Source organism: Dromiciops gliroides, chromosome 1 (genome assembly GCF_019393635.1).
Source record: "Dromiciops gliroides isolate mDroGli1 chromosome 1, mDroGli1.pri, whole genome shotgun sequence".
In the NCBI taxonomy this organism is placed as follows: domain Eukaryota; kingdom Metazoa; phylum Chordata; class Mammalia; order Microbiotheria; family Microbiotheriidae; genus Dromiciops; species Dromiciops gliroides.
This window is the reverse complement of record NC_057861.1, coordinates 672,436,124-672,459,459: the sequence shown is the minus strand read 5'-3', so window position 1 is coordinate 672,459,459 and position 23,336 is coordinate 672,436,124. Positions and strand designations below refer to the sequence as shown.

General features: G+C 46.3%; 1 protein-coding gene across 2 annotated transcripts in view; it reads left to right on the top strand.

Annotated features, from left to right (window-relative positions):
- Positions 1 to 554: 554 nt before the first annotated feature.
- VIPR1 (vasoactive intestinal peptide receptor 1) overlaps positions 555 to 23,336 on the top strand; it is an 89,332-nt gene continuing 66,550 nt past the window's right edge. For both annotated transcript variants that reach the window (XM_043999446.1, XM_043999439.1), the window contains exon 1: positions 555 to 822. In XM_043999446.1, the coding sequence (XP_043855381.1) occupies positions 772 to 822 (51 nt within the window). In that variant the 5' untranslated portion in view covers positions 555 to 771. The remainder of the gene's footprint in view (positions 823 to 23,336) is intronic.

Genomic DNA, 23,336 nt, shown 5'->3' with positions numbered 1-23,336 from the left:
TAAAGGACAGGTTTTCTATTTTCCCATCACCCCCGTCCCACGGTTCCTGCAGCAGGTTCCTACTGAAGGAAGAATCCCTTGAAGTCAGCAGACTGGGGTTCAACAAGAAGGACCAGGGTCGGGGTCCAGTCTGGGGTTATCTGGGAACCTCAGCTTGGAGGAGGGTTCTCAATTCTGACAATCTACCGCATGTTCGGAGTTCTGAGGTCCTTTCCAGTGGCCAAGGTGGGTTGGGGAGCAGGAGCGACCCTGCCCTGGGGCAGCTCTTGGGAAGGCAATTGTTCTGGCCCGGGGGGCTGAAGGATGCCTCACTTGGGTGAGAAGCACCCACTGAAGCCTTAGCTCTCCGTCCTCCTTCTCTTGGCCTCTTCGTCTCCCCTTCTCCATCCCGGAGACTCAGTCCCTTCCTTGGCTTAGCAGGAGCCCTGCCCACGCAGCACCTGCCAGAAGGAGACCCCACCCGCTCCCTGGCCATTGGCTGAAGTCCCGCAATTCCGACACTCTATTGGCCGTTCGTCCTGTTCGTCAGGCGAGCCCCCGTTTGGGTCCTCCCACTCTGGAGCGGGGGTGGGGGGGAGCGAGAGTGGAGAAGTCTTAAAGCGCTCGGCGTCCCAGTCCAGCTCACTTCTGCCTCCCCTGGCCAGAGGCGGAGCCCCGGGAGAAGGCGGGGACGCCCGGAGGAACCTCTCGGCTTCATCCGTCCCCGGCGAGCCCAGGTCAGCCTCGCTCCGAAGCCAAGTTGGGTAGAGACGGGCAGGGGCTCCCGGCCCCATGGAGGCGACCCTCAAGTGCCTGTGGGTCTGCGCCCTCCTCAGTCTCGGGGTAAGTGACCCGCGCCGGCGATCCTCATTGCTCCTCCCCGCCTTGGGGCTTCCCCAGCACCCCTCCTCCTGTCACCCGCCAAATTCCCGTCCGCGGCTTATCCCTTATCACTTCCCTGTGTCCGCCGCCCCACTCCACCCCCGTGGGGCTTCCTCTTTGTCCTCCGCATCTGCCGCCGAACCCCACTTTCCTTTCCCGTGTCTACCACCGCTCCTCCCCTTGGGGCTTCCCTTGTATCACCCTCCCCCTTCCGAAGCTCTGCCACTCCACCCCCGTGGGGCTTCCTTCTTGTCCTTCTCCTTATGCCACCGCCCCCCTTCCTTGGACCTTCTATCTGCTTCCCGCTTTGTTTTCCAGTCTCTGCTCCCTGTACCCGAAGGCTTTCGGATGCCCCCGCACCCATCTGTCATTACCCTTGCCCCCCCCCCCCAACCTGTATCTATCTCAGCCTCCTTCTGCCCTTCTCATTCCTTCTTCCCCCACTAGTTCCCTCAACTACGTCCCCCGCCCCCCCCCCCAATCCCTACCTATGCCTCCTACATAACACAAACCCTCTTATCACCCTCAGGCACCTGTATCCTCCCCAGTATTCTCCCCTGTATCTTTGCACAAGTATCTTCAGCCTCCTCTCCAATTTACAAAGATTTAGATCCTTTCTTCCCTCTCCTCCGGTGTCCGGGGGTCTCCCACCCCTTCCTCACACAGAGACCCAACCCCACATTTTCCTATTATTCTTCCCAAATTCAGAGAATACCTTGGAAAGGGTGGTTGGTTAGTGCTTCCCCTCCCTCCCTCCCTAAGGATCTGATAAGGACTTGACCGAGAGACCCTTTAGCCAAATTTAAATGGGTGCTATATCTGTGTTGGAAATCTAACTGGGCTAGGCTGTCTGAGAGGGACAGAAGACAACAGAGTTGGACTGTACTGGGCAGGGCAGGGTTCTGCAGTCTGGGGGAGTTCTGGATTGAATGTTAGGCTGGAAGGGGCTTTGGAATGTCGGACTGTGCCCTGCGTTGTATGTTACTGAGAAAGAACTACTCCCAGACTACTGTCCCGAAACCGGGGGGACATGGCAAGGAGATCCAGAAGCCAGTGATCCCAATCGGGCTCAAGATGTATTCTTTCTATTCCCTCTCACCCCCAAGTGCCAAAAGTTGTTCTCACTTTCTCGGGGCTGGGTTCCCCCTGCCCCTAGGCTTCGGTGACTCCCACTATCGTAGGTCCTCTCTTCATGCCTAACTCGGCAAAGAGTCCATCTCTTTACCGATCTTAAATGCTCTGTTCCCATTCGTCATAGCACAGATTTAGAGTTGAAAGAGACCTTTAGAGATGAGAAACTGAGTCTCATAGGATCACTTGTCCGAAGTCACAGAGAAAATGATCCAGTATTTAAATCCTACTCCCAACTCAAATCCAATGTTCTTCCTGTAGTTTCTTAGTTCAGTGTGTTTGTGTCTGTGTTGGGGGGTGGAGGGGCGGGAGAGGAGGGGGCGGGAAGAATGTAAAGATATGAAGCACCAGCTGAGTTATTTTTTACTGGCTTTTCCCTTCCTCCACTGTCTCCCTTCTAGCTCAGCATCTAATGGGAGTGTGTTGGGGACCAGGCAGGGGGAGCCTCTAGTCCTTATGGAAGAATAAACCATGTTTGAAAATGCTGTCTGTTATTCCTCCCATCAACCCTCTTCCCCTCCAAAAGAGCCCCCTTATTCCCTGCAGATGGTGGGGTAAAGTGAAAAGGGATAGTTGGCAGAGCAGAAGAGAAATGTTGCACTCTCTTTCTGTGTTTCCTTTCCCCCAGACACACAGCTAGGTGCAGTGAAAAGAACACTAGTAGATTAAATCAGGAGATGTGGGTGTGATCCTAGCTCTGCTACTGATGACCATAAGTCACTTCACCATACCATGCCTTCGTTTCCCCAACTGTAAAATAAGAGGGCTAGGCTAGCCCATCTATTCTAACTCTAAATTTTGTAGGTTTGTTTGTTGTGTAGGTGGGGGCCAGGAGGGGCAGAAGGGACTGTGGGGCTTAATTTACACCCTCCTGTTAGGGTAAAGATGGGGCAAGTTTAAGGAGGTCTTGTCATATATACGTCAAGGAAAAAGTCACTGAGTACTTAGTTCCCTTGGAAAGAGGAGGAAATAAAGACAACCTGGCCTTGCTGCCTCTTTCCATGCCTATTCCCTTCCCCAGTCATCAGAAGAGGGATCTTTGAATTTAGAGCTGGAAACCAATGTAGTCCAACACTTTCATCTTTGAGAAGGGGAAACTGACTGGTCAGAAAAGGGAAGTGACTTGCCCAAGTTCACTCCAGTAGTAAGTAGCAGAGTCCCTTATTCAAACGTGGGTCCCCGACTCTAATTGCAGGGCACTTTCCACTATACTAATAACCAGAGGGTAGGCAGCCACTATCTACCTACAGGTCTCCTCTTCCTTATTTCTCTCTCTTCAGTATAGATCTCTGTTCTCAGAAGTATTTGGGGTATGGTAAAAGGAACACACTGAACTTGGAGTTGGAAGAGTGGGTCCAAGTCCTAGATTCAATCAATGAATTGCCCTGATTGCCCTGGTGTGCCCCACCTCCCTTCTGAAGTCCCATTTTCTGATCTATAGAAACCTTGTACTGTGTCCTTGTTGTGAGGAAAATGTGTTTGTCGTTGATAAAGATGATGATAACATCACTAAGACTCAGAGTAGGGAATCTGATGAGTCCCTAAGCTCAAGGGTAGACATTTGGGAAGGGGAGGGTGACTGGTGGCATTGGAAAGGAAGGCAGGCAGAAAGAAGCCCTGGAGCCTCTGGAGAGATCTGGACCCTCCTGGAAGGTACAAGGAATGGAGTCTGTTGGCCTCCTACCAAGAAGGCACGTAGAGCATGTGTCATAGAGTAAGGGAAGGAGGCAAACACAAAGGGAATGTGCATTCATATATCACCTACCAGGCACTGTGCTGAGTGCTTTACGAATATCTCATTTGACCCTTACAATAACCCTGCAAGGTCAGTGCTGTCATAGGAATCGGAGACCATCTAAACCAGGGTCTCAACATCATTTTATATCATGGATCCTTTGATTACTCTGGTAATATGCCTATGAACCTCTTCTCATAATAATTTTTAAAATTCATTAAATAAAGTACAGAAGATAACAAAGGAAAACAATTATGTGAAATATAGATTCCAAGGAGCAGCTAGGTGGCGCTGCAGTGGAGTCAGCAGGATCTGAGTTCAAATCCAGCCTCAGACACTTGCACCTTACTAGCTGTGTGACCTTGGGCAAGTCACTTAACCCTCATTGCCCCACCCCCAAAAGAAATATAGATTTCAGAATATTAAAAAACAAATTCACAGACCCCAAGTTAAGAACCCCTAATTATTCTAGTCTCATAATTTTTTAGAGTTGGAGAAACTGAGGCCCAGAGAAGGGCATAAGTGACTTGCCCGATGTTACATGGGTAGTAAATGTCAGAGGTGGAATTTGAACCCAGGTCCTTCTCATTCTACATCCAAGGTGGAATGTGTAGCTTTAGGAAAGCCTGGCCAGCAGTTCAGAAAGCAAACATCCCTGTTCTGAAAGGCCCGTGGTTTTTTCCTCTTTAACTGGGTTGGCCACTTGCCAGGTGGAGCCAGTGCCTCTGAGAGAGTGATTTCAATTGGCCCTGATCCTGTAGGGTTGGCAATGCATAGGAGGCGGGGTCATGGCGTGTTTATGTGTGTGTTCCCGATGACTGAGGGTGGACAGTTTTGTAAAGGACTGTGGTTCAATGGACAGGAACCCTCTGGGCAGCTCTTGATTTTATTGTGGTGAAGGTTGACAATCCAGTTTGTACCTTGTTTATAGAATGTATGCCTAGAAAAGACTTGTGAGTTCACTGAGTCTGACTGCTCATGTTGAAACTAAAGATCAGAACAAAATAATAACTTGCTCTGGTCTATGTAGGTGGTAAGACATAGACCTAGAATCTGGGTCCTCCGACTTCAAATCCAGTACCCTTTACTCTACTGCAAAAACTCCTAAACCCAAGACCCTTCCTCCCCCATCCCACATTTTGTGGAAAAATTGATGTTGAGGGCAGCTAGGTGGCACAGTGGATAAAGCACCTGCTGTGGATTTGAGAGGATATGAGTTCAAATTTGGCCTCAGACACTTGACACTTATTAGCTGTGTGACCCTGGGCAAGTCACTTAACCCTCATTGCCTCGCTCAAAAAAAAGAAAAGAAAAATTGACAGAAGGTTAAAACCTGTAGCAGTGTAGCAGCATTGAGGATTTGGAACAATCTGTGTTCAATCTGTTTTCAATGTATCTCCGGAGCTTACTGGGTGATTCCCTTTGTCTCCGCCAATTTTCTCCCCAACAATTATCCCTTTCAACAGCTCCAAAAAAGTCAAAAGGTGGCTATAGCCAATGGCAAAATCACACCAGCAAGTGACTGGGGGAGGTGGGGTGAGACCTGATCTCCCCAGGGGTCTGGTGAATCTCCAAATTGCTCTTCCTTGCTTCAGATCCCACATCTTTGGGCTCCAGGCCAGCCCTCCCCAAGACACATTGAGTGAAGACCTAGTGGCCTGTACTGAGGGAGTTTGGAGGTGGGGCAGGCTTTCTTTAGTTTGACCTAATTACCCTCCAAGGAGGAGATAAGACCCCTTTCAAAGTCTCCAAGTCAGAGGGAACAGTTTGGCTCCTAAAAGGGGTTTTACTCTCTACTTTTTTTTTAAGTGAGGCAATTGGGGTTAAGTGACTGGCCCAGGGTCACACAGCTAGTTAAGTATTAAGTGTCTGAGGCCGGATTTGAACTCAGGTACTCCTGACTCCAGGGCCGGTGCTCTATCCACTGCGCCATCTAGCTGCCCCTACTCTCTACTTTCAAACATACTTTGCACTAGGGAAGCCACCTACCACATTGGAAGGCAAGGTAGCTTTGGAGACCAAGAGCCTAGGTTGAAATCCCTGGGTGACCTTGGATTTTGTTGTTCTGTCATTTTTCAGCTGTGTCTGACTCTTCTATCTTGGCAAAGATACTGGCATGGTTTGCCATTTTCTTCTCTAGTTCATTTTTACATACAGATGAGGGAACTGAGGCAAATAGGGATAAGTGACTTGCTCAGGATCACACAGCTAGTAAGGGTCTGAGGTCAGACTTGAACTTATGAAGATGAGTCTTCCTGACTCCAGGACTGGCACTCTATCCACTGCAACACTTAGGATGAGTTTGTGAATGTTACTAAGTGTCTATGGACCTCAGTTTCTTCATCTGTAAAAGGTGAGAGCTGGGCGAAATGGCCTCTGAAATACCTTTCAGGTCTAAAGTCTATCATCTTGTGTTCCAGTTGAGTCAGGATCCTTCCCATCTAGGCTTCTGTTTCCCTCTCTAGGGGCTGGGGGTGGGGGGTGGGGAGACAGGACAGTGGAGAGAGGTGTTAATGACCTTGATGACAAGCTCTATTCCATCCTCTCACTTCGAAGCTCTATGTTTTTCTCCTTTCCCGGAATGCCTTTCCCCCTACTTTCTACCTCTCCTATTCTTCCCCACCCCTCAAACCCCAGCTTTTCCAGCAAAATTTTCCCAATGGTCATCCCATCTTTTCTCTATTTGGCCCAGATTTATTGCCTAACAGAGCTAGGAGGGACCTAGGAAATCATTTAGTCCAACCTCGTCCTTTTATAGATGAGGCATGAGATTGTCTCAGGAAAGACTTGAAGTGGCTCATTTGAAAATGGAGGGGGGCACAGGAGTTGACCTGGGGACTGGATGACCCCAAGGGTTTCTTTCAGGTCCAGGAAGGTCAGAAGGTGGTAGAAATGGCCATTTCTTTCTCTTTCTCCCTCTTTTCCATCCCCCCTCAGCCCAACCCTTACAAGGCAAAACCTGTCCTCTCCTAGAGTCTCTCAGGTGCCAATCAGCAAAGTCATAAAGTGTTAGATGCAAAGTTCGGTTTGGGGGCAGGGGCTGGCCTTGCCTGACTCTGTTTACAGCCCCATGACCTTAGTAAGGAAGGGGAAAGTCTCAGAACAGGGAAGGAGGAGGGGGGAAAAGAGGAACAGAATAGCCAGCCTATAGGGAGAGGAAGTCTTGCTAAAATGCATGAGGTTAGACAGCGTCTGTTTTTTCCATTAACTCTCTCCACCCTCTGTTCCCAAGTCTGTCTGCACACCTGTCCCGTTTTTACCTAGCAAAGCACTGAGAGCCCTCGATCAGGCCAGCCAACATTCACTGACAGTTCTACCACATCCATGTGTTTAGGCTAGGAGGCAGATAGAAGAATTTAATTCAACAAATATTTACTAAACCTCCTTATCATAGAAGGCTCTGTGCTCAATCCCGAGGACACCACAGAATCTAGTCTCAAGCAACTTATGCTTTAATATGGGGGTCAGAGTGCAGAGAAGTCATGTACACAAATAACTGATACAAGGGAGAATAAGTGCAGAGGAAAGGTCTAGGTAAGCAGTTCTGAGAAATATAAGAGAGAGAGAACTAGCTTTCGAGTAGACTCAAGGAAGGTTTCTTGGGGGAGGTGGCAACTGAGTTCTGCCTTCAAGGAAGGGAAAGACTTGAACACCTGGAGGAGGGAGAACAGGAGAAGGATTAGGATCAACCTTACCCCTAATTCTGAGTTCAGTTGGGCAATGGAGGGAAAGAATTCATTCCAATCGTAGGGAAGAGTGAACAAAAGCATGGAGATGGGGGAGCACAGGATGGGAACAAGAAATGGAAAGCAGCCTGTTGATTTAGCTGAAACAGAATACAGAAAGGATAGTAGTGTGAGATAAAAATGACTGATAGGGCAGCTAGGTGGTGCAGTGGATAGGTCACCAGCCTTGGAGTCAGGAGGACCTGAGTTCAAATCCAGCCTCAGACACTTGACACTTACTAGCTGTGTGACCCTGGGCAAGTCACTTGACCCCAATTGCCTTACCCCCCTTCTCCCCCAAAATGACCGATAGATTGAAGCCAGAATGTTGAGGACCTCGAATGCCAGGATCAGGAGTTTTATACTTTATTCAACAGGCTATTGGAAGGCACAGAAAACCTCTGAGCCAAGGAGTGAGATGATCATAGAAGGGTATTAAGGAGAATGGACCTGGAGGCAGGAGGATCAGTAAGGAGGTCATTAGGTAGCAATAGTTTAGACAAGAAAAGCTGGTGGCCTGAAGTGGGGAACCGCCACAGGGTCCATAGTTACTTGGGGACACAAGATGACTGATTATATAGTCAGCTAATTGGTTTCCTCCATAATCTTGTGTATTTTATTTTATCCATGTAAAACCATTCTTCTAAGAGGAGATCCATAGACCTCACCAGCCTTTGCCAAGTGGGGTCCAAGACACAGAAAAGGTTAAGAACTCCTGAATTAGAGGCAGGAAGATCAGTTAGGAAGTGATTACACTAGTTCAGGCAGGGGGCATTGACAGTCCCCATCAGGATGGTGGAAGAAGGGAAAAGACTTAAGAGAAATTGCAGAGGGGACAAGACTTGGTGACCACCAACATATGGGATACCAGGGAGAGGGCAAAGATGACCCCCAAGTTTTACCTCTGTGACTGGCAAGATAATAGTGCCATTAACAAGTGACAAGGAAGGAAAAGAGGTGGGCAGAGGTACGGAATGTAAGCTTGGTCCAGGCAGGAGTGGCTTGGAGCCAGCTCCAAGGGATCACTAGCCATTTGTACCTCAGAAGCCAGCAAATGCTAGGAATTGGGGCTTGTTTGAATATCCACACTCAAGAAAGCAATAAAAATAAAATAAATAATAAAATTTTTAAATCATTCAGATTTAACTTAAAAGTGTTCGGTGGGTACAGGTTGTTTTTTTTTCCTTTCTGGAAATCCGGTTGTTAAACATTTAGTAGCATGCCATTGAGTCTAGAGCATGTTGAATTTGAGGTATGAGTTCTTCAAGGGCAGGAACTGCATCTCTTTCCTGAGCCCTAAAGTGTCGTCTAACAAAGCGGTGATCCTAAAAACATGCTCAGTAAAAAACCTGTTGCAGTTAAACAATGTGCCCTGTTTAAGATGGAGGTCGAGATGAGTGGGAATGAGGTCTGAGAAGGGATGTACCTGACTCAGAGTAATGTAGCAAGTCATGGGCAGACCTACCTTGAACTCGCAACTCCAGACTGGTTTGGAGAAAGTGTGGTGCTAATGGGTGCCTGTCTCTGAGGGACGGGAGTGATGTGATTCATACCCAAGGAGCCTGCCCTTTGTAAAAAGGAATTCACTTCTGGGTGGTGCTCCAAACCCTGCTCCCAGCAGTGCTTCCTAAACATTGGCAAGCTGCCAGCCTGTGCTGGGGCCACACCTGTTGGTGGAAGTGAGCCTGGAAGAGGTGTTTCTCTTAGCTTGGGAGGCTCTGGCCCTTGCCTCCTCCCCGCCCCCTGCCCCCATTCTCCTTGACTGCCCAGTGCCATGATTAGTTTGTAAACCTACAAGTTTCATTTATATGCAAAGTCAGTAGTATTAGGTATTCTCTGGATTTTACAATTGAGGAAGCCAAAGCTCAGAGGAATAATAGTAAAAATATCCAATATTGGCCTTTTATGTGCCAGGCACTGTGTTAAGCACTTTACAAATATCATCTCATCTGACCACCCACAACAGCAAGTGCTATTATTATCCTCATTTTACAGATGTGGAAACTGAGGCAAACAGAAGTTAAATCAGTTGTCCAGAGTCATACAGCTAATAAGTGTCTGAAACAGAATTTGAACTCAGGTCTTCCTGACTCCAGACCCAGACTTTTACCCACTGTGCCACCTAGCTAGGAGATAGAACCAGTAAGTGGTAGAAATGGGAGTTTCTACATGATTCTACCTTTCCCTAAATAAGTAAGAGGATTGGGGCTTTAACTGAGGTAGGAAGGATGGAGGTTGGAGCTATGAACAGAGATCAGTGAGTTTCCAGGTTCAGCCATTCTTGTTGTTGTTTGTCCTTCCGTTCTTGAAGAGAATCATAATATCGGGAGGTGATGTCTTGACTTTCAGCGAATTGGATGTAAGTGAGGGAGGGCTATGCAAGGTCACCAACCTCATTCTCCTCCAGAGCCATCTGGGTCCAGTGGCAAGCTATACATCAAGATGACTGGATCTAGCCCCGGATGTTTAAGGCAATTGGGGTTAAGTGACTTGTCCAGGGTCACACAGCTAGTAGTGTCTGAGGTGAGAGTTGAACTCAGGTCCTCTTAACTCTAGGGCTAGTGTTCTATCCACTGCTCTACCTAGCTGCCCACATCACTTCCATTAGTTACTTTCAGAAGGAAGCCTTCCCCCAGACAACTAGCAGCCTGGGGCCCCAAGAGCTACTACTTCAAGACAATGAAGCCCAATTACCTGGGTGGCCCCTTGGGGGAGTGCATATGAGAGTCAGTGATGGCTGCAGGAAGAAATGTGGGCTGTCCTACCAGCAAGTGACCTTAAGAGTCTAGGCTGTGGCACTGAGACTATTACTGTATCCTTCTCCTCCTCTCTTCCTTTAAGAAAGTCCCTTCTGTCCCAATACTTAAACATACCCTTCAGACTAGCTACTGAATCTAGATATATTTTTTCACTCAGGCAATTTGAGGTGTGGAGAACAGGTTTCACTGTAATACCTGTCCTCCTGAACCATACCTGATTCCATACCAGGTACAGTTCAGAAGGAAGCCTGACCACAGAAGGCTATTAGATACTCATTCTCCTTCCCTCTGTATCCCTAAACCTGCCAAACCGGTACATCAAAGAGGAGGCTGGACTACAGCATTCTGCATCAAACCCTCGAATCCTCACTCAAATCTCACAGTCCAAGAATAGAAACTTTAAAATAGAATGCAAGCTGGAATATAAAAAAATTATAGAAAAGAAGCTGAGCTAGAATTGGGGAGCCCTGATGGAGACCGTGTGGCATGATGGGAAGGACGCAGACCTAGGAGTGAGAAAATCTGGGTGCTCTCCCTACTTGGATCCCTGAGTAAGTCACTGAATCACGTTGGGCCTCAGTTTCCTCTTCTGTAAAAATGATGATGGGGCAAGCCTAGGTGATCTCTGAGATCTTTAAGGCTATAAAACTCTCTGGGGCTATGAGAGAAAAGGGTGCTAAGTGGGATAAGACCTAGAACCATCAGAGAACTATATAGTCCACTCTGTATTGTTATGGGAATCAGACTCTAAGTGTTATGGGATGATCCAGGAAAACTTCCTGGAAGAGTTTCTTATTATTGTTTTCCCCTGGAAGGGGTGCTTCCTGTTCCTAAGATCCCACTAAATGGTTTCCTTGCCTCTGTTCTCTTCCCTTTCTTCTTCACTATAATGATGCCCACGACATACAGAGCTGACCATGGTACTCCTGAATCAAAAAGCCTCAGTGACCCCCATTACCTCTATTGCCTCTTAGCCGGGTATTTGAAGCCCTTCATTATTGAGCTCCAACCTATCTTTTCAACCGTATTTCCCTGCCCTCACCTGCTTCTAGGCATTCTCACTGGTCATCTCTCCCATGCCCTCTATTGCAACAAAAACTGCTTTTTCTTGCTATGGCGTCCCATTTGTTCCTCCCCATCCTTCCCAGGCTTCCCTTCCATTGTGTTCTCTGTAATGCCTGCCACTGGCATTAATATCCTCTGATTTTATATCACCTTTCTTCTAAATACATCCCTTCCTTTTCCCCTACCCAAAGATCAACCCCTTGTAACAACAAACAAAAAGGGTAGAAAACAGAAGAGCAGTTTAGCAAAAACAACACATTCACAGAACCCCATATTTGATACTCCACACCCAGAATCCCTCTAGTTCTGTATAAGAGGGAGGGAGGTATTGCTGAGTCAAAGGATATGCATAAGTTAGTGACTTTGAGAGCAGAGTTCCAAATTGCTTTGGCTAATTGCTAGACTAATTAATTCTTGGATCCACTAATAAGGCATTAATGTGCCTGCCTCCCTGCAGTCCTCTAGCATTTCTGATTTTCCTTTTTTGTCATCTGCTCCCTCCTCCCATCCATTCTATACCCCCAAACCTCTCTGCTTCATTCTCCTATCCTGTCTGCCTTTGCTCCAGTCTCTTGAGGAAGAGGAGGTCTTTCCCTTTGTTCAGGACAAAACCTCTACTTGTGCACTTGATCCTATGCCCTCCTGTCTCTTTTAGGAATTTGTCCTGTGCATCATTTCTTTCCTATTTCTCTACAGGCTCCTTCCCTCCTGCCCCTAAATGTGCTTAGGTTTTTCACCTATTTGTTTAAAAGCCTCCATTTAACCTTTCTGTGTCCTCATGCCATTATTCCTGATCTCTTTTTCTTTTCATAGTCAAACTCCTAGAAAAAGACATCTATACTCACTGCCTCCATTTCCTCATACTTACAGGTTTACAATGTTGAAGTCATCCTGGACTCTTTCCTGGCCCCAGATCCAATCAGTTGCCCAAATCTTATAGTCTGCCTCCTTGATAGCCCTAGAATCTGTCACTTTCCACTTATCTTACCTCTCCCCTAGCTCAGGTCCTCATCACCTTCTGATGCCTACTGGCTGTGTGACCCTGGGCAAGTCACTTAACCTCTCAGGACCTCAAACAACTCTCTAAGACTGTTAAGTCACAGAGAAGGGGCCTACCTACACTGGTGGAGGGAATTCCTCTCAGGAAGTTTCCTATATCAATTAAATGGTTTAGTAAAAATAAATAAATAAATAGCCCCCAAATGATCTTTTCCCTCTCAGTCTATCCTCCACACATCTGCCAAAGTAATCTTCTTAAGGTAGAGGTCACTTACTCCTGTGCCTATCACTTCCATTGTCACTCACTTGCTGAAAAATTCTTAGCATCTCCCTATTGCCCTTTAGGACAAAATACAAACTCAGCATGGCATCTAAAGCCCTCTGCAATCTGGGTCCTATAAATCTTTTGGAGATGCACTTATCTTTTCTTACTCAATTTACTCTGGACCTTCTTGGAATATGTTTTTATCTCACTCTGCCTTTGGATTCACAGCTTCCTTCAGCGATCAGCTCAGGTGCTATCCCTTCCATGAAACCTGCCCTGATTTCTCTTCCTTGTATTCCTGGGGTGGGGGTTGTATATGGGGTATTCAGGGAGGACTAGCCCCTCTAATTTAAGGGCTACCAATCCCTTTTCAGGGCTGCTCATCCAGTTTTGGTGTCCACCTGTCCCCCAACTTTCACCTGTGGCTCCAAGAAGCTGTAGCATGTGGAGTGACCATGCCCTGGTAAAACTGTCTCTCAGCAGATGAGCTAAACCAGGTTGAGGGGAATTGACAGACCTAAAATCTGTCAGTGAAGCATGTGAAGACTTCCTTTGGTGGAATGGATGGATGAGAACAATTCATTCCAATGTCCATGAAGGCAGCTAAAGCTGGTGCTGTGGAATGCTTAGAGCTTGGTCAGACATTAGAGATGCTAAGGTCCTCCACTGCATCCTGGGCCATTGCCCGTTGGTCATCTTGACTTTTATGTTGCCACTCAACAACTGTGTTCAATTCCATCTCACTTAAATCCAATTCACATGCAAGTCAAGATATCACCCCGTGATGTCACTGATCCTCTTGGAAAACAGACGATGAACAGCATCCTTACAGGGTTCTGTCATGTAGGAGCAACTTACAAATGTTAATTGGATTAAATTGTTGGTGACTTGCCAAAGATGACATGTTTTAAAGATGGGCTGCAGGGAGAGAGTCCTGACACCTTCCATATGTTCACACTACCCGAATTTAGCACCCAATCCAAATCCTGGTTGTTATTATCTACTAGCCCCCAAGACATTCTCCTTTTCTTAACAAATTCACCGTTTGCTACACAGTCTCTCTTTCTCCACACCAATTTCCGCTCTCATACTAGCGGATTTGGACATGGATGTGAATGCTCCCTCAAATACCCTAACCTCCTAGTTCCTCAGTTTGCTCAAGACCCATGACCTACACTTCCACTTCAGCTCAGTTACACTTAAGGATGGTCATACCCTTGATCTTGCCATCACCTACAAGTGTTCCATAAACAAAAACTCTGAAATTCCTTTCTCTGATCATAATCTTCTATCATTTCATCTCTCCCTATGCCTTACCCCTTCTAAACCAACTGTTCCCCCTTTTCATGACCTCCAGTCCCTCAGTGCTTCCCCAGACCATTAAGCCAACTCTGGCCACACTCTTCTTCTTCCCAATCTTTGCCTCTTAGGGTACCAGTTCACCGGCATTGTTTCTTCTATCCATGAGTACTTTGATCCCTTGTTTAATCATCCTTCACTACCTGCTGATCCCCTACCCTGGAGAATTCTCCTCATCTGCTTCCTTCATTCCCTTTTATGTGCTGCTGTTTAGCTGGAGGAAGTGTAGGATGACTCCCTTACAAATTTATATTATCTAATCTCAATTGGGCACTCACTGCAGAAGGCAATCTAGAATGGATTCTTTATCTTACTCAACAGAGCAGTTGTTCCAACTTTACTCTTCCAAGTATCCCACAGCATCCCCTGCTCTCCACCCTCATGGCTGAGAACTTGTTCTCATAATTTACCAAGAAGATTGGGACCACTTACCATGACTTTCTTTTTCTTCCCTTCTCCTCATCTCACAACCCCTTGACTTCATCACCCATAATCTCCTTGTCTGTTCCTGTATTTGATGAAGATTGCCCTTCTCTTTGTGTACTCTTGATTCCATCCCCTCCCATCTTGTCCAGCAGACTGCTCCCACTATCATCTCCCCTCTCACTAATCCTCAGTCCATCCTTCTATCTGTCCGTCTGTCTGTCTTTCTCTGCTGCCTCTTTCTTCCTTCCCTGATACCTATAAACATGCCCACCATGGCACTGTTAGGGCTCTCCAGACTTCTCATTCCTGGGGCAAAGCTCTGACAGATCTATCCTAGTTAAGGCTCCATCTCCTCCACCCTCAGTCAAGCAGCCTGTGGGCTTTAACTCTCTCTTTGACATCCCCAGATGGATTATTCCCAGATGGGAGAGAGAGGACAAATTCCCCAGGCCTGGGGAGAGAACAAGTTCCCTAGGCCAGGTTCCTGGCCTGGGGTTCTGATGGAACAGAAGGTGCCCAATGGGTTCAGCTGAGTATTTTCCTTTCAGTTTGTTGACTAATGCAATTAATACCCCATGGCCACTCCAGATGTGGGTTTTGTCCCTGGAAATGCTGAGATTTTCCTTTCTGAGGAGTCTATGCCTTCCTTTCTCCAAGGCTCCGTATGGGACTGTATCTCTTTCTGATGTTTCTAGACTTCCAGCAGTAGGAAGAACCCCTGGACTTGTAGCTGAGGGTCAGGTTCCTGTCCCAGTTCTGCCACTGCCTTGCCATGTGACCTTTGGTGAACCCCTTCATTTCTTAGTGTCCTCATCCATAAAATGAGGGCATCAAGGCATTCCCTGACTGATGTGCTGTTTGAAAAGTTTAGCATTGGCATGTAAGCACTTGAGAACTTCTAAAGATCCACGATTTCATCACTGTGGGCCCTCTCTCTTCTGGACCTGGACTGCATTTGTTCTATACTTTATCTTCCATGAACCCTGATGAAGACCTTAATTCTCTTCAACCTGATGCTTGGTTCCCTGGGTTCAGAGAATGGCCTGTGTTCCAATTCCTAATCACTTTTCCTTCCTTCTTCTGCCATGGCTGTCATAACTAGATGCCCAAGTCAGTCAGTCAGTCAGTCAGTCAGCCAGCCAGCCAGCCAGCCAGTCAAAAAGCCTTTATTAAGCACCAATTTTGTTCCAGGAACTGGGGATACAGAGAGAGGTATGTTTCTTGGACTGAAGGAGATGACCTGCTAATGGGAAAGATACTATGCAAATAGCTATGTACATACAAGATCTATATAGGGTTAATGGAAGATAAGTACTCTCAGAGGGAAGGCACTGGAAGCTGGGGGGTAGGGAAAGGCCACATGCAAAAAGTGGAATTTGAAGGAAGCTGGGGAAACTGAAAGATGGAGGTAAGGAGGAAGAACATTCTGGACATGGGAAGAGCCAGTGTAAAAGCATGGAGATGGAGATGGAGAGAGGACGGACATGTGGGGAGAACAGAAAGTAGTTGGATCATAGAGCATGTGGAGGGCAAAGTGTAAGAAGCTGAAAGACGTTGCAAAAGGGGGAAGCTAGGTGGCACAGTGGAGAGAGCACCAGTCCTGGATTCAGGAGGACCTGAGTTCAAATCCAGCCTCAGACACTTTACACTTACTAGCTGTGTGACCCTGGGCAAATCACTTAACCCCAATTGCCTCACAAAAACAAAAACAAAACAAAACAAAACAAAAAAAGCTAGAGAGGGCTTTCTATTTGATCCTGAGGTCATAGAAAGCCATAGTGGTACACAATTAGACTGACTTTTGAGGAAAGCCACTCTGGCCATTGAGTAGAGGATGGTTTGGAATTGGGAGAGCCTTGAGTCATGAGATGACTGATTGGTGTGAGGAGAGAGTCTGCAACAAAGTGTGGGTGGAGAGAAGGGGACACACACAAGAGATACGGTGATGGTGGACAAGACAAGGCATCGACAACAGATTGGATATGGGAGGTGAGTGGGGACGAGAAGTCCAGGATGACCTGGCTGAGAGCCAAGGTAAATGAAAAGATAATGGTGTCCCCGGCACCAATAGGGAAGTTGGGAAGAAGAGATGGTTTTGGAGGATGGGGAAGATAATGAATTCTGTCTGGAACATGTTGACTTTATGGTCCCTAGGGTGAGAAGTCCAATAGTCAGTTAGGAATATGAGACTGGAAGTAAGAGGAGAGGTTAGGGGTAGAATCTGCATAGGGATTATAAGTGAATCCATGATGAAATCATCCAGTGAGACAGTATGGAGGGAGGAGATGGCTCAGACAAAGCCCTGGGTGATACCCAAAACCTGTTGTTAGTGCACATGACCTTGATGAAGATCCAGCAAAGGAAACTGAGAAAGAAGGACAAGAAGAGGGGGCAGCTAGGTGGCACAGTGGATAGAGCACCAGCCCTGGATTCAGGAGGATCTGAGTTCAAATCTGGCCTCAGATACTTGACACTTACTAGCTGTGTGACCCTGGGCAAGTCACTTAACCCTCATTGCCCCCCCCAAAAAAAAGGACAAGAAGAGAAGCAGGAGTGAGCAATGTCATTAGAATGTAAAGAGGACAGAGTATCCAGAAGTCCAAGATGGCGGAGAAGTCCAAAAATATGGGGAACAAAAAATGCTATTGGATTTGGCCTAGATTCACAAGCCTGACACCTGATTCCTCTCACTTTTCAAGCCTTTCACTACATGCTCTATACCACTGAGTCTCGAAGGAAGCTAAGAATTCTAAGAAGCAAAAGTGAGGAGAGAAAGCATTTCAGGGATGGAAGAAAGCCTACATACAAAGGCCTGGAGGTGGGAAATGGAAGAGATCAGGGAACAAGAAGACCAGTTTGCCAAGCTGGGTTACTTGAGCTTGAAGAGACCTTTGAGACCATCTAGTCTAATTTTTAAAACTGCTGCCCACAGAAATTAAAGGACTTGTCCAAGCTCACCAAGGCAGTAAAATCAGAGAAAGAATTTCAACCTAGTTCTTTGGTTTCACAGCCAGTAAGTACTCTTCCAGCTGTACCCGGCTGGCAGTTTTATATACATTGAGCATTTGTAATCAAATCCTTTCCTCCCTATAGCCATCATAGAAGTGGACAGAGGATTTCAACTACTAATTTTAATGGAAATCTCTGCTTTTACTACCCGCACCCCCAGCCTGTTGTCAAGTAGTGATTTGTCCTCCACTTCCATCCTCCCAGAGAATGTTGCCTAGAAAATGCCCGCACTAGCCCTATCCAAAACTCATTCTTGGACTAAAGATGCAGAACAAGACACTCAGTTTTGGACAGGGCCAGTTTGGGAATGTGTTTCTCTGGACTATGCTTATTTGTTATAGAAGTTTTGTTTTGGTGTTTTGTTGTTCCAGTGGGAAAGGGGTGAGAAAATATTCCTCTCTCCCTCCTTCCTCCCCCTCTGTCTCTCTCCCTTTCTTTCCCTTTCTCCTTTGTTAACTGAAAGAAAAATGTATTTGGAACAGTCTTGGGTAAATTCAATGATCATTTATTTGGTGCCTATATGTGCAGACCCCTATGTCTGTTTTTTAGGTAAGATGGAATCCCTGACCTTATAAAATTTGCAGTCTAATAGATTTACATATTAATTAAAGTCCTAAACCAGGTGCATTTGATAAATTGGCACATTCTTCTATAAGATAAAGTGAAACGCCTTTCTGTAAAATGAATATCCCTTCCTTCTCTCCTCCTCATGTGTAAGCAACTGGGTGGTACCATGAATAGAATGTAGGCCTTGGAGTCAGGAAGACCTGGGTTCAAACTTGCCTCAGACACTTAGTAAGAGGTATGACCCTGGACAGGTCATTTAACTTCTACCTCATTTTTCCTATTTGTAAAGTGAAGGTAATAGCTTCTACTTCCCAGGGTTATTGTGGGGAGCAAAAGAGATAACACTTTAGATATTTTTGCAAACCTTAAAGTACTATATAAATGCTAACTTATATGACAATAACAGCTAGCATTTGGTTAAGTGACTTGCCCACAGTCACACTACTAGCTAAGTGTCTGAGGCAGGATTTGAATTTAGGTCTTCTTAATTCCAAGTCCAATCTTCTAGCCTATGTAGGACCTAACTGCCTCCTTATCATATCATTGGAAAGTCTGAATCCCTCTGAATCTGGTAAGGCGTATACCCCAGGACTCTACGAATTTTGAGTTGGAAGGAACCTTAGAGATTGTTCAGTGCAGGGGTTCCTAGTCCTTTGTTATCTCCTGGACCCCTTCTTCTGTCCGATGAAGCCAATGGACCGTTCGCAGGATAATGTTTTGAAGTACCTAAAAAAGAATACTTAGAATTACAAAGGAAGCCAAAAGTAGTGAAAATAAACACGTAATTTTTTCCCATCCACGTTCACAGAACTGCTGAAATCTATCCACTGACCTCTTGGTAGGGGACTGTGGACTTCCAAGTTAAGAACCTCCAGTCTAGTGGAACCTTCTCATTTTATAGATGAGGAAACTGAGGCTCACAGGCATCCGAAGTCATGCAAACAGAAAATGTCAGAGCTGGGACTGGAACCCAGGCTCCCTGCCTCCAAGTACACTGGGGAGTTGGTGGAGGAGGATGGCAGGGAGAACATACAGTTCTCTGTGACCTGAGGGCATCCTGACTTTTGTTCCCGTGGGGTGGAAGAGAAAGCAAACAGAGACAGCTAAAGGCAGAGCCCAGGGCATCACAGCTGCCACAGCTCTCAGGGTGGGGTTGGTTGCTTTAGGGAGGGAAGGTATGGGAAGGAAAAATAACACAGTAATCAAGTCATCCACACTCTGCTCTTCTCATCCCTGGTTAGGGCTGGGAACTTGTCCCATGTCAGACAGGTGGGGAAACCAAGGCCCAGGGAAGGGATGTGACCAGTTTCGATGCTGTATAGACCAGTCCAGGGACCAGACACAGTGTCAGAGGATGCCCAGTGGAATTGATACAGGGCATAGCTTTAGAGTTGGAAGAGATCTTGGAGACCTAGTTCGATTCTGTCATTTGACAGATGAGGAGAGTTAGAGGGAATGTCCCACAGCTTATAAATTGTGGAGCTGGGATCTGAACACAGGTACTCTGAATCAAAATTCAGTGTTCTTTCTATTAACCAATACCGCCTTACCTTTCTCTCTCCCTCCTTCCTCCCCCTCTGTCTCTCCCTCCCCCTTTTCCTTCCTCCTCCCCTCCCCCTTGCCCTCTCTCCCCCTTACCCTCTCCTTCTCCTCTCTCCCTCTCTGCCTTCTCCCTTTCTCTCTCCCTCTCCTACCTTCTTTCCCTCCTCTTCTCCCTCCCCATCTCCCTCTTCATTCTCCCTTCCTCCTTTCTCTCCCTCTATTCCTTCCCCTTCCCCATCTCCCTTCTTCCCCTCCTTTCTCTTCTCTCTCTTTTCCCTCACTCTCTCCCCATCTCTCAAATTCCCCACCCCCTTCCTAAAGACCCTGTAATTCCAGCTCTGCTATGAGAAGCAAAGAAAGCAGTTGGGACTGGCTGCCTATCTCATCTATAATCTTCATCATAACAACTCTCATTTCTATATGATTCATAGAGCCCTTCCCTCACAACAACCCTGTGAGATAGTTAATGCAAGGAAACTGAGGCCCAAGAGAGGAAATAATTTGTCTGAGGTCATAAATCAGGTTGTAAGGACAGGGTATAAAGCCGGGTCTTCTGTTACCAAACCCTATGCTCTCTCCACTGCACCACACTGCCTCCAAGGTTACACAGTGACCCTCATCTCCTTGAATCTCAGTCCTTCCTCCCTACACCCCTTATGGTTTGTTTTTCTTAATTCTATTCCATTGCTTCCCCCCTACACCCCTGCATCCGATGGCTTGAATTGACCCTTCTCTTGGGTTGGAGAACCTCAGAGGTTCTATTGCTGGACCCCCTGTGAAACCATCTCTAACATTAGCAGGTAACCTTCCTTTGAAGAATTCCCAGAGAACCCCCTGCTTTCCAATGTTGCCCAGCCCTTAGAAACAGGAATCTCCTTTAGTTTCCTATAAATTCAGCCTGCTGCACTTTCAGCTCTTTGGCTGTTCAAAGGTTGTTACCAAATCAAGGTAGACCCAGACAGAGCTATTTGGATCAGGTTGTGGTACAGTGGAAAGAGTACTGGATTTGCAATTGGAAGGCCCAGGTTCAAACCCCAGCTCTGATACTTATTTGCTAAATGGACAAGTTGTTCAGCCTCAGTTTTCCACTGTCTCCCTCACTGGACTGTTGTGAAGAAAGTGATTTATAAACTTTAAAGGTCCTACAAGATTGCAGTAATTACTACCATTCCTGGAAGATGAGGGCCCATCTCTTCTTTCCTCTATCTGCATCACTTCCAGAGAACTCCCTTCCCTGGCCCAGGCCACTCCTGAAAATAAGGAAGGAAGAGAGGAGGCAGAAGGGGCATGGGGTCGTGAAGAGGTTTGATTGATGATTAATTCTCCCTCAAGTCAGCAACTACTTCCCCTTTTAGTGCTGTTAACTCTTCAGCCCCTGAAGGCCAGGGTGGGAGGCTTTTTACTGAGCCCACTAGAAATTCAGAGGAGGGGTCAATAGGTGTCCCCCAACTGCTGGAAGGGAAGGGAAAGAGAAGGGAACTGGCATTTATTAAGTGCCTAGTGTGTGCCGTACACATATATTACCTTTACAATATTACCCACATTTGCAAATTTACAAATATGACCTCATTTGACCTATCTCATTTTGTGTCCATGACACAAAGAAAGTTAAGAATCACTGGTTTCTAAAGTCTCTTCTAGCTTTAAATTCTATGACTTTATTCATATTACAGTCACGTTAGTCTAGGCAGGGCCTGGACTTTTGAACTGCAATAGCCAGGTTGTTTTTTTGTTTTTTTGTTTTTTTGTTTTTTCTGTTGCCACTCTCCTCCTAAGTTTCCCATCTATGCTTCTTCACATACTGTTAGAATAAACTTCCTTTTAAACAGACATGCTTGTGGCAAGCACAGCTTAGCTGCAGATAGCCAGCCTCAAAGCAGGAAAGAGCTGGGTTCAAGTGCTGCCTATGGTACACATTGGCTATGTAACTCTAGGCGAGTCATTTAACTGCTTAGAGGTCCAGGCAACTCTCAGAGATTATAAATTGTTTAGAATGGGTTGACCTGCTTTAGAAAAGAGAGGGTTTCCTTCCCCAGGAGTTCATTATGCTAATGAAGGCACAAGTCTACTCAGTATCCTTATCCTAAGCGTGGTGCTTCTCTCTTTGATCTTAGTGGCTCCCTATTGTTTACTGAATAAAGTTTCAACTCTTCTACCAGGAACTCAAGAGCCTGCATTGTGTTGCATCACTTGCTTTTTCTGTCACCTTCTCTTTCTTTCCTTGATTCCTTCTCTGCTTCAGTCAAACTGGACAGCTCATTTCCAGAATACACAGCACTTCCCTGACTCCATGACTTGGCGTTTGCTAATCTGCCCAGCTGAAATTTTTTCTCTTTCCACTGGCTATTTAAAGCTCAACTTAAAGGTTACCTTCTCTGGGAAGCTTTTCCTGCTCCTGCTGTCCCCTTAGCCTTTGCCTTGGGATCTTGAACGGCATTTTGCCCCCTTTCTGATGCATCTATCATAAACTATTGTACATCTTGGTCTTATCTATTTGTATATTCCTTAAAAGCAGTCCCACTCATCACTACCAGCCACGTCTAATCTAAACTTTGTGCTTTTCCTGCAGTATAATCTCAGCACACAGAAGACTCTCTTGTTTGTTTGTTTGCAGGGCAATGAGGGTTAAGTGACTTACCCAAGGTCACACAGCTAGTAAATGTCAAGTATCTGAGGCCGGATTTGAACTCAGGTTCTCCTGAATCCAGGGCTGGTGCTTTATCCACTGCGTCACCTAGCTGCCCCCCCCCGAAGACTCTTAATAAATATTTGTGGTTTTGAATTTTAAGAGGGACCCCCTTCCTCCTGGGACTACCCCAAAAAGGGACACTGTCTTTTCCTTCTTGCATATTCCAGTGCCCAGAATCTGTTTCTTGCAGTTATCATAATCACCTTTGTCTCCTCCTCTCCCTGATAGTCCCGTCTTTAAAGTGGATAGAACACAGGGCTTGGAATCAGGTAGACTCATCTTTATGAATTCAAATCCAACCTCAGACACTTATTAGCTGTGTGACCCTGGGCAAGTCATTTAACCCTGTTTGCCTCAGCTTCCTTATCCATAAAAGGAACTGGAGAAGGAAGTGGCAAACCACTCCAGTATCTCTGCCAAGAAAACCCCAAACAGGGTCACAAACAGTCAGACCTGACTGAAATGACTAAATATCAATGTACCAAGAAGTGCTGTTGCTGAGAGTTGGGGAGAGGAGGGAGAGGGTAGAAAGAAGAGACCCTTCTTGCCTGTTTTCCAAACATTCATGAAGGTAAGGGGTCACAGGAAAAGGCCGACCTGGAGTGAGAAATCATTTCTCTAAAATCAGTGGTGTCAAACTCCAATAGAAATGGGAATCACCCATTATTATGGGCTACATATGGATTTAATTTTACAATGGGATATTATCTATGTTTGATTGTATTTTTATTTTGTGAAATAGCTCCCAATTACATTTTTTTTTTTTTGGTGAGGCAATTGGGGTTAAGTGACTTGCCCAGGGTCACACAGCTAGTAAGTGTCAAGTGTCTGAGACCGGATTTGAACTCAGGTTCTTCTGAATCCAGGGCCGATGCTTTATCCACTGCGCCACCTAGCTGCCCCTCTCAATTACATTTAATCACAGATGTGGGGGCTGTGTGTGGGCTGCCTGTGATTCAGAGAGTGTTTGACATCTCTGCTCTAAAATCCTGGTTCTGATGCTTTGAGATGTGCCTGACCTTAGCCAAGTCATTTCCCTTCTCTGGGACACTTGTAAAAAGAGGAAGATGGATATCCTTTGAGGTCCTTTCCAGATCTCAGTTCTTGAACTGCTTGGAAACCCTGAAGCTCTTTAGAAATGTGATTTTTGTGGTTGTTGCTATGTACTGTTCTTAGAGAGTCTGGTTGATGCAACAAAAAGTGC